General features: G+C 43.1%; 1 protein-coding gene across 1 annotated transcript in view; it reads left to right on the plus strand.

Annotated features, from left to right (window-relative positions):
• The window catches only part of LOC310965473 (dihydropyridine-sensitive L-type skeletal muscle calcium channel subunit alpha-1-like), a 293,992-nt gene that overhangs the window by 24,393 nt on the left and 257,495 nt on the right, over nt 1-12,104 (plus strand). Inside the window, exons 4-6 of the mRNA XM_083939088.1 lie at nt 2,259-2,401; nt 2,553-2,705; nt 4,957-5,162. Coding sequence (XP_083795214.1) covers nt 2,259-2,401; nt 2,553-2,705; nt 4,957-5,162 — 502 coding nt within the window. The remainder of the gene's footprint in view (nt 1-2,258; nt 2,402-2,552; nt 2,706-4,956; nt 5,163-12,104) is intronic.

Genomic DNA, 12,104 nt, shown 5'->3' on the forward strand with positions numbered 1-12,104 from the left:
TCTTTCGGTTATGACCCAGATTTCATGACCATAGTTGAGGGTAGGAACGAAGATTGACCGGTAGATCGAGAGCTTTCTCGATCATTTTCAGCTCTCTTTTCATCACAACGGTGCGGTAGAGCGACGGAAACACCGCCCCCGCTGCTCCGATTCTCCGGCCAAACTCATGCTCCATCGTCCCCTCACTCGTGAACATGATCCCAAAGGTACTTGTTTCCATTTTTTAAATTAATTTTGAAATGTATTTTTTCTTACATTTAATTTTTATTTATCTTTATCACATTCATTTATTTATATCTGTATTCCTTCTTTCTACATCTTACAATGTATTTCTTTGAATGATGGAGGCATAGGACATGGGATCAGCCTTTCACCTATTGGTTGATACACTGACTGCTGCCTCCCACAAACCCAGACCCACAGAAGCTGCAGCGTAATTCGACCTTCTGTCGAGAGATAGAGAACTAAGGCGTTAGAGGTCAAATCAGCCAACACTCATATTTCCAAGGTCACATTAGCTGTCGCTACAACTGTAGTGCACCCACATACTAACATTCATGGCTAATGTCAGCAAATGGCCCAGGTCGAGCTGACAGGTAGGGTGGAGAAGGAAGGGCATGTGTCATCCTTTTGACTATTTGACTGGGGATGGTCAAAGAGGTAAGAGAATATTGAGATGAGTTTTCTGGGGTTTGAGAAGGAGGATTGGATTTTAGTCTGTTAAACTATATTTCCCATATATTGGCTCTCTCAGCATGCACTGAGTCACATAACCATGTGGCTGGCGATGACTTGTGAACTCGCCGTGAAGTGAAGAGGAGAGTTTCTGTGGCGGAGTCAGGATGCATGACTGAAAAAGAGTCAGATGGATGGAGGGGTGAATGGAAGGAGAGAGGGATCGGATGTTGTCAGCAGAGACCTGCGAGACGACAAAGCACAAACAACTCCGGGGAATAAGTTGATTTAGAAACATGCATTGATGGGACATGAATGATACAGATAGAGAGAAAAGAAGCTCAAAGTATTGTTCGATTGTTTTAGTCAGTACACGTGCTGCAGCATTTTGGACCAATTGGAGACTCTTTACAGACTTATTGGATCAGCCTGATAATAAGGAGTTGCAATAGTCCAGCCTAGAAGTTACAAATGCATAGACTAGTTTTTCTGCATCTTTCTGAGACACAATGTTCCTAATTTTTGCAATATTACATAGGCGAAAAATATTTGATCCTCGTAGATTTATGTAAGAGTGGATGACAGAAGAACATGTCCTGATAAAAAATAACACCCAGATTCCTTACTGTGGAGGACAACACAACACCATCCAGAGAAACAGTTGAGTTTGGCGTAGTGTAGCGACTCGTAGAGAGGTTTGGTGATATTTTGAACAATATTAGTGGTTAAAAAAGCCTTTTTAAGGCCTTCACCTTACTGCCCCAAGCTTATCAGTGTTAGCTGCATCCGTTAGCGACTCTCTGGGATATCTCTATTAATAGTTGTTACACAAAAAAATGGTCTCAATGGCTTATTTGATGAGGGTATTTTAGGAAAAAGACCGTGGGATGATTTTACATTGGAATTTCACTTTAATGCACTATTCCGATTTATTGCTCTTTTTTGTTTAGCTGTTCACATTATGTTTTAAAATATGGCCTGCGCATTTGATCATTGATGCTATCACGCCACAACAGTGTTTACAGAGGCAAACATGGCAACAGGTATTGTGGGACTTTATGGCTTAATACTTAAAACAGTGTAATTACTAATACCAAATAATACCAAATGAGGTCTAAAACTTCCATATCCCTCCACTGGCCGCCTGCTTCACTGCTCTCCTCCAAGTTTGTACACTTTTTTTTTCAAACAACTTTAGTTTTCATTCATTTACAAAACAGTGCAGTGCAGGGCAGAATTACGTCAAAGTCGCATAAAATGCAACCTGGCCGCTCAGATTGCGGTCGCATTAAAAAAAAATCTGATACATATCTGATTCAGCAGGACATTTAAAAGTGGCCTAATTCTGATTCAATGCGACTTGTGCTGTTCACACTATCAAACGGAAATCAGATATCGGAGCAAAAAAAAATCTGATTTAGGTCACGTGGAACTGCAGTGTGAACGTAGCCAAAGATTCAAGTGAGGGAAACATGGATGCAATTAAGTGAGGAGAAGCATCAGTCAATTAGTATGGTCAGGAAAGATGCCCACTTCTTATCTCAATATCAGGGAAACATATTTTTCTGTTTTTATCCCTCCAGCTTGTTTACTGTGGTTGTGGATGCCATTAACCACATCAGTGGTGTGGAGGCTCCAGTTGGAGAAAAAGGTGGTGGCTTTGACATGAAAGCTCTGCGGGCATTCAGAGTCCTCCGACCACTCAGACTGGTCTCTGGAGTCCCCAGTAAGTATTTGATCTGCTAGTAAATGTTCCTATCATTGATATATTCTTCTTAGCATTTATATTTATTATTATTGGTAATCTTATTTCACTCACTTCATTTATTTGTGTGTGTGTGTGTGTGTGTGTGTGTGTGTGTGTGTGTGTCCCTCAGGCCTCCAAGTGGTGATGAACTCCATCCTGAAGTCCATGCTGCCTCTTTTTCACATCACACTTCTGGTCCTTTTCATGGTCACCATTTACTCCATTATGGGATTGGAGCTCTTTAAGTGCAAAATGCACAAGACCTGCTACTACACAGGCACAAGTACAGTATGCACTACAGGGTTCTACATGACAGTAATACTGGAGAGTACAAATTTGAGGCGGCAGTAGCTCTGTCCATAGTTGACTTGGCTGGGCACTGCCGAGGTGCTGTTGAGCAAGGCACCGAACCCCCAACTGCTCAGGGCACTGAGCCATTGGCAGCCCCCTCGCTCAGACATTTATTGCATGTATATAGGTCCTGTTTGTGCATGTGTGTATTTCAGGCCTGTTTGTGTTACCTGTATAATAATAATAACAGAGTGAAAAATTGAATTTCCCTTGCGGGATAAATAAAAGGAATTCTTCTTCTTCTTTTGATTGTTGGATTGGGGCCAATACTGATCTTATTGATCATGTTTTGGCAATACATTTTCTTAGCTGTCAGTAATGTTCTTTTACTGAACTTTTGCCAATGGCAATCACTTCTTGTGTGTACAATTATCTTACTCTAGAGTCCTGTATGGGTCCAATTTTCCAAAAAGCACACAGCAAAGTTTGACCTGTTACCAGCAAGTCAAAGCTTGACCCAACCCTGCAAATTAATATAATTTCTAATTTCCACTAGATACGGATTTGGTTGATGTTAAGTGTTAAGGTTTGAATGGAGACTGACCCAAATGCGAAACTCAGACACAAAGTTAACAATAAATGACAACTTTTAAGTTCAATGTGCAAACACAAGTGCAAGTAGGAGGGGTGGTGAGTAGTCCTGAGATCATAGATCTCCAGTGAGAGTGTCTTTGTTGTGGCGTCTGCCATGTGGTTATGGCGGCGCTGCGGCACGGCGCAGTGAAGTCTGTCTAATGGACATACTCACACAGAGCTTAAACACAGGAGAACAGGCAACAGGCAGTTTGGTCCACAGGCAGGCAGGAAAAAAAAACAAGAAATCACAGAGCAAGCACTGTGATCTGTGAAAAGAGTGAATGAGCACAGAGAGTAATAGCCATACAAGCTACAACAAAAAGACAAATGACACAGGGGAGCCAGGAACCACGAAGACTGAAGAAACGATCTGGCAACGAGTAGGAGGGAATCCAGAGGGGTTGGATATGGAGTGTTGATTGCTGATTGAGATCACCTGCACTGCCTGTGGGGAGTAAATCATGCCCCCATGCACAAACAGAACAATAAGAAAGTGCCAAAAATTGCAATTTGTCCAGTGGGGCAGGTTTCATAATAGAGCAGTTTCTTATTGACCCGCATGTTAAACAGGCTGTTTTTCACCGCATAATTAAATCTATATAAGGCCCGGTAACAAAAAAACATTCTAGTCTGTATGTCTAGATCACCATGACAACACTGAGGGGGGTGATTTTTTTTTACCAGGCTAGTTTTTGGTTAAAGTTTATGAATAATTAAGGGTGAGGCCTCTTGAGCGACAGCTGCTGGCCCTCACTTCTCCTCGGTAGTATACGTCAGCCAGATGGAGTTATGTTCTCCCCCCAACTTTATACATGCCCTTTTTTTGGGAATGAGGTGGTGTCTAAGTCTGACAAGATGGCAACTCCTGTAGGCAATTATGATTGGATCAAGTAAAGAGAACGGACACCGTCGGATATGCTACATACATTTTTTTAATACAGTCTATGGTTCCAACTCCGTCAGTTCAGCACAGAGCCAATCATCCAGGACAGGAAGTCGAGCACAGAAACAAAATGAAACATCTGGATAATTTCAAAATACAATACACCGTGCTCACAATATTGTACTTAAAGGAATACTTCAACAGTGGATACATTAATCTGTATTGAACCTGGGTCATATATGTAGTCGAAATGTGACATTCATTTCTAATTTGGTGCCTTCTTGACCGAGACAAGGCACAAAGTGACTTTATGCTGCTTGTGGATTGAAAACAACTCCCATAATGCACCTTGTTAGCGACAGGCACGTCCTCTGCCTCGGCTGTAGCAGCCGCAGTAGATGCCTCCCGTTCCCCCATCAGCTTCAGCTGCTCGTCACTATATTGCGACTCATAAAGGTCACCTAGAACCTCTGATTCGCGCACCAGATCTTCAAATCCCCTTCTTCCATATCATACTGAGTACCTTCTGCCATTGTCGTTGATTCTGCCATTGCCAATGTTAGTTTCAGCTCACTGATCTGTAATAGGTCTGTAGCCTCAGTGGGTCCCACCCTATATAGGTGGGTTTTTTAAAATGATGAACTAGTGCATGCCGCCTCGCTAACATTTCCTGCTTTAAATGACGTAAAATGACAATTTTGCCATCCTCTGGCTTATCTTTCAGATATCATTGCGACAGTGGAGAATGAGAAGCCAGCTCCATGTGCCCAAGCAGGGAATGGACGCCGTTGTACCATTAATGGCACAGAGTGTCGCATTGGCTGGCCAGGCCCAAACCATGGAATCACCCACTTTGACAACCTCGGCTTTTCCATGCTGACTGTCTACCAGTGTATCACCACACAAGGGTGGACCGATGTACTCTACTGGGTAAGGAATTAGTTTAGTCTTAATGCAAACTGCTTCACTGGTAATCCAGCTGTTTAGTCGTGACGTATCGGCCTTTAAAAATATGATTTCCTGGTCCAAGCCGTTCTGAGCCTCGTATTTCTACAACGCAGCAGCGCCGTGTTTCCCGTTGTTTGAACAGATCTGATTTTTAAAAAAACAACATAATTGTCATCTAACCTCTTTATTAAGGATGAAAAAGATGTCTAACTGACGTTGGGGTGATCATAATTGTTCACATGCTTGGACGTTGTGTCTGTTTTGTTTCAACGGAGCGTTTGGACCCAGAAATCATATTTTGGAAATGGATCTTTTGGTGTTCTTATTTAATGTTTGTTTGAAATAAATAAAACACAGATATGCGTACGTAGAGGGCCTCTGTTTGGAGTATCAAAGTTATCTCAAAGTTACTTCCACAGTCCCCTATTATGACATTTTCTAATCAGATGGACTGACGATCTTTCCTAGATTGGTTCTATTCTTGGAAAAATGAAAATATGAAGTATAAACTCAACAGCTTTTGTAGTGGCATCTCAACATACAATTTACACTTTTTACATAGCAAGTTATCTCTGATTATATCAGTCAGTATGAAAGCATGTGTCTCTTCATATTGCTGACTATAGTAGCTTATATGTTTAAAAGTGGGCTTTTAGAGGGAGCCGTTGACAGGGAGCCGCTGACGATGGGAGAGTGATCAGCAACTGTAAAAGAAATACATGAAATGGAGATGTTAACTTTTTCTCTAAGACTGAACCGTCATAAAGCCCAGAAGTATTGGTTGAAATGGCTCTTGTATGTAAATGAGAAAACCAAATAGAGCACCTCCTTTCTTTTTAATTTTGTTTATCCTCGCCGCTGTGACTGATGGACATACCCTGGAGAGACTTCCTTCCCTGGCCGGTTAGCTTTTGCCTGCCTTCCTCTAACCCACATGAGCCAATCTCTCCAATAGCAATTCAGCTTAACTTCACTGAGCAAATTAAATTCATTTTTCTGCACAGAACCACTCTTAAAGCAAAGATAGACCTCTGGGATGAAATAAATGAATTAATTAAATACAGGATGAAATGAAGACTACAATTAGTAATTAAATGAAAATTATGCTCAATGAAAGAAAAATATAAAAAATAAAATATATCTAACTGTTGTAACATTTTTTCTCTCATTCAGGTAGGTAACAGGTAGATTATTTTTCTCTCTTTTTTCAGGTTACAGAACTAAAATACTTCTCTTTTTTCCACAGGTTACACTCTCCCCCTTTAAATATATGCATTTCCCGCTGCATGTTTACAGGGCTGCTGGGGAACTGCTGTCTCTGTTACTTCTACAGGAATGTTTATTAACCAACCCCTACTAGCACTATCATTTAGGGAATTGGTGAGAGCGTTGCTCAAAACTTGAATCAAGGACGTAACAACAGAAACTAGAGGATTACCCAACGATTACCCAGCTTATGTTTGTGGTGCAGACAAAGGTTAAGGACGAGGACTTGATCCCTAACAGCCAATGTAGACTCCCTGACAACTCTATCAAATCGCCTTTTGTTTTTTTCTGTGACCTAGTGAGAGTTTTCAATGGCGACCTGATAACTTTTTTGAGGTGAGATCTCAGGTTCCTTATGTACTGAGTGTGAACTGGGAAGTCTTGGTTGTCTACCAAACATGTACTCATATGGTTTATCTTGTAGGGGTGTCTAACATGCTGAGGAGTGTTTGGTTATATCGCTCGACAGGATTACCCCTGGGGTGGTAAGGACTTGTTCTCACTTTACGGATACCAGCTAACACATACAGCTATTTGATAGTGTGAGACTCATCCTCTACCCTGATCACTGTGTAAGCGTTCAGGAAACCCATAATGAACCAAGGAGTGTTTCCATAAGGTTTTTGTGATGGTATTAGCTCTCTGGTCTCTGTTGGAGATGGCTATGGCATATTGAGTGAAGTGGTCTGTAATGAGAAGGATGTCCTTAGTGTTGTAGCTGTCTGGTTCTAATGACAGAAAGTCCGTACAGACCAACTCCACTGGTCTAGTGGTTTGGATATTAGTAGGTGGTGCAGCCTTGTCCGGTTGGGTCTTTCTCCAAACACATCTCTCGCACGTTTTCACCTTTTTGTCTACCTCGATTGCCATCTTTGGCCAGTCGAATCGTGATCTGGTAAGTTAAAGAGTGCACCCAATCCCTAAGTGCCCCCTTTCATCATGGAGATTCCTGAGTGAAGTGGGTCATTTTGGAGTACTAGCTTGAGGAGGGTTTGTCCCTCACACTCCTGTGTCTTTTCCAGCCTTGTCCATTCTCTCAGGATCAACCGTTCTTCAGGAGAATCTGCTGTGTGATCTGCAGGTAAGTTTTTGGACTCCACCAGCTTGATAACTCTGGAAAGAACGGGATCTTCTCTTTGAAGTTTCAAGGATTCTAAATAGCCATAGAAAGGTGAGAGCTCTCTAACCTGCCTCACAGTATGTCTTTGACAAGTAGCTCCAACAATCTCTGGAGTCACCAGTCCAAACTTAGACTATAGATGTTAAAAGCTGGGAAGTGAATCGGTCAATTCTTTAGCTCTCTTCATGCAATGCAGCTTAATTTTCCAAGGCACCATGGTGTCTCCTTGACAACCAATCTGCATCTGCGTTTACCAGCTTGATACTTGATATTGAAGGTGAAAGTTGATAGTGCAGCTAAACAACGGTAGCTCACAGCGTCAAGCTTGGCTGTGGTAAGTAGGTATGTCAAGGGATTGTTATCTGTGATGACAGTAAAGAAGTTTCCATACAGACAGTCGTGAAACTTCTCTGTGATGGCCGATTTAAGGGCCAATAATTAAAGATTTTGTGCTGGGTATCTTGCTTCACTGCAGGAGAGTCCTATACTAGCATAGGCAATCACACGCAGGTTCCCTTCTTGCTCCTGATATAAAGCGGCTCCTAATCCTGTTCTGCTGGCAAGGAAGCTTAGCATTCACATAACCAATGACTGGGGATGATGTTAGCTTGTGTATGATTGCCTTGAAGGCCTGTTGACACTCAGTTTCCCAGACTTCACTACTGCTTTTCTGGACTGAGCTATTTTCCATCAATTAGACTAACCTTAACTCCTTTGCCCCGTGGTTGATATCCGACTGTAAGGTTGGTTAAGGGCTTGACAATCCTTGAATAATCCTTGACAAACCTCCGGTAGTAACAGGAGAAGCCCAAGAAGGATTGGAGTTCTTTCAAGTTCAATTAAATTAAATTAAATTTTAATTTATTTACAGTGTCAAATCATAAAAAAAGTTATATCAGGACACTTTAGAGAGTGGGTATAGTCCACACTCTATTACTTTTTTATGATTTACATAGACCCAACAATTCCCCCGTTGAGTACTGTGGCAACAAAAACCTTCCCTGTAACATGTCATCTTTCTTGACTGGTTGGGGAGGAAGAAAAGGAGAGAGAAAGAGAGAAAAGACAGACAGATAGACAGAGAGAGACGAAGACAGACACAAAGACAGACAGACAGAGACACACTTCCAGAGATGCAAGCAACCAAAAAAGAAAGAGTAACTATATTAATAGTTAAAGTAATGTAAATATGAATGACATGTTATGGTAGTTAATACAGCAGAACCAGAATACCCACAAGTTTTCTTCAGAGTACCCGGTAGCCATCCGTACTACATCTGCCGGTTTCAATTGAGAGTAGTCTATGACCTTAAAGGTAGATCCCAGGTCCGGTTTAGTCGCCGGGGCTGGAGCGGACACAGTGGCTAATGCAGTGAGGTTTTGAGGACGAGCCGGGTGTAAGTTCAGTTTTATAAGGCCCATAGGGTCCTTTCCTGTGATATCTAACCCTAATAAGAAATAGAAGGAGTTTCGGTATAGTTCCAACAATGTCCACTTGGGCGGTTAGGATACGGATTGGCTGTTAATTGTAGGACACTCATTGTTAATGGGTGTGTTTGTGCACTTAAATCCCTCTGTATACGAAAGTACCCCGCCGTTTTTACCTTTCCCTCCGAGGTGGTCGTTTGCGGGTTAAAGTCTCGATTGGTGGCCTACCAGACATGGTTCCAGCTAGGACACCAAACCTGGCTCCCTGGCCACCCCAGCTGGCAGAGATATATACGTCATACCCTCTATGCAAAGTTGGCTTGCCTCCACAAGGAATTACGCTACACAGGTCAAATTGGAACGCCGAGGTTGAATTTAGGGTGAAATCTAACTCAATTCCCCCATATTTCTGTTTGCACTTATCCTTTTTTTGCGTTCCTCGTTTCTCACGAGAGAGCGGGCTAAGGGGTGTCACTGCCTCACTCTGTTCATGCTGACCTTCGCATAACCAAAAAATCAGGGGTTACAATTATACATGTTAGAGCACCACACGATAATAACACTCCTCTATTACCAAATAGTAGCATGATTTAGCACTTAAACCTACTGGTGCCTGTGCTATTAGTTTTAGCAAACCTAAAGCAAAGGAAATAGCAAATATTACAGATAGAAAAATGAAAAAGTTCAGTTGACATGTTGTCATGGAGATGGTGGGTCTGGCGACGTCGTCTTCTTCGGGTGTTGGTTTTAACAAGCTCAGGTATACTACCTTCCCTCCAGTGCCACCAAGGGATTATTCTGCCCCTTGTTGGTCGGTGGTCTTTTCTTCTTCCTCTACAGTGCACGATGCTTTCAGGTCCTGATGCACCTCACTCAAGGAGCGTTGTTGTTCTGCCGCTGTCGCCGATGGCTCCAGTGGTACCAAGTGTCGCCTTTCCCCCTCAGTCGGACGGCGTGGGACTTTCGCTCCACCACCTGGTATGGACCTGTCCAGCAAGGTTCGGACTACTTCCGCTTGATGACCTTCAGCACCACCCAGTCTGTCTCCGGCGTTGGCGAATGCTGAAACGAGACTTTGCAATTCACGGAAATACTCTCTGTTGGTTAGTGATTGGTCATCATTTTTCATACCAGGCAGCCTAGACTGTGGCCCTGGCAGAGCCCTTCCCGTTTGCAACTCAAAAGGCGTGAAACCTGACATCAAGGCTAATGGTAGGGCGTCAACCCAATTCATTTTGGTCTGTGCACAGATTTTGGCCAATTTGTTTTTTATAGTCTGATTCATTCTTTCCACTTTCCCTTGTGACTGGGGATGGTAAAATGTACCAAACTTGTGTTTCAAACCCAACATTGATTCAACCTTCTGCAAATCCTGATTCTTGAAATGTGTTCCGTTATCTGACCTGATTTTCTCCGGGAACCCATGTCTCGGGATGTACTGGTTTATCAAAAACTTAATTACCGTCTTACTGTCTTCCTTCTTCGCAGGCCATGCCTCTGGCCATCCTGTATATGCATCCACACACATCAACACATACCTATACCCTCTTACCATGGTAACCATATCTGTATAATCGATTATGATTTCTCTTCCGACTCTGGGTTCTAGAGGATATCGTCCAGGATGTGCTTTCACCGTGGGTCTGGCATTGTACTGTGTACATATTTTGCATGTGGTCACAAAGTGTTTGGCCATGTCTTTCAGATAAGAATGCCACCAATGTTCCAGATTTCTCATCATCTGAGCCACACCCACATGTCCCACACCGTGTGCTTCAGCTAAAGCAGTCTGCCTACCGTCCGGTGGCAAAACGAGACGCCCATCCGGGCCTCTCCACAAACCATCCGTTTGTGTGGCCCCTCTAGCTTTCCACATGGTTTTCTCCTGTGGAGACGCTGCTGCTTGTCCATTTTTGAGTGCACTCAGATCAGATAGCTCTTCTGCCTCTGAACACACCACTATTGCTTGTGTTACGTATCCTGCCGCCTTCTTTGCGCCTTGATCAGCTGCGTCATTGCCTTGTCTTACTCGTGTGTTGACTTTATCATGTCCTTTGCATTTTATTACTGCTACCTCGTTCGGGAGTAATAATGCATTCGCCAGTTCTCTCATTTCAGTTTCATGTTTGATGGGTTTTTTGTTGGTCGTCAGAAAGCCTGTCCTTAACCATTGTTTTAATTCTACATGCACCGCTCCCGTTGCATACGCAGAGTCTGAATAAATGTTTACTCTCTGTCCTTCACCTATTTCTAGGGCCGCTATAAGGGCCAGAACCTCCGCTCTTTGGGCTGATTGCTGTCCCTGTATTCGTTCCGTGCTTCGTGTGACGAATTGTCCTTGTACATCCTCTACCACCGCGAAGGCAGCTTTTAACCCCTCCCTCTCGTCTCTAAAGCAACAGCCGTCTGTGTACAAGTCTCTGGCGCCATCAATTGCTTGTGCCTGCAAGTGTGGTCGCACTTTTTCATCCCTATATATTATGTCCACGCACGTGTGAGGTTCTCCTGTTCCCATTTGATCGGCCATATTTATTCCTCCATGTGTGAATGTTAAATTCGGGGCTTCGAGTATATGACTTCGTTGTCGTAACGCCGTTAATGTGAATGCTTGTGAGTTGACATATGCTACCACACTGTGTGATGTCAAAACGTGTAATGGATGGCCCATGACGACATGGGCCGTTTTCTGGATGATTTTAGCCAAACCTGCTGCGTGTTGAGTGCAGTCATGATGTTGTTTTTCCATTTCGTCTAACATGACGCTTACATACATTAATACTATCCTATCTCCCCCTTTTCTCTGGAACAAAATGCGTTGGCGCAGGCATTTGTGACAGAGACATCGAGACAGAACGGTAACGAGAAGTCTGGAATGGCCAATTCAGCGGCGGACGAAAGTGCCTGTTTAAGATTGATAAAAGCTTCTTCCGCCTCCTGGGTCCAGTCAAGAGACGCTGAGAGATTCCGCATACCCTGTTCTTTCACGAGGTTGCGCAAGGGAGTCGTTAGTCCAACATAGTCAGCAATATATGACCTACTATAGCCTGTGAGTCCTAAAAACGACAGCATGTCTTTTACTAACACGGGTTTTGAATGATGCAAAATGGTGG

The sequence above is a fragment of the Echiichthys vipera genome (genome assembly GCF_963691815.1).
Source record: "Echiichthys vipera genome assembly, chromosome: X".
NCBI lineage: Eukaryota > Metazoa > Chordata > Actinopteri > Perciformes > Trachinidae > Echiichthys > Echiichthys vipera.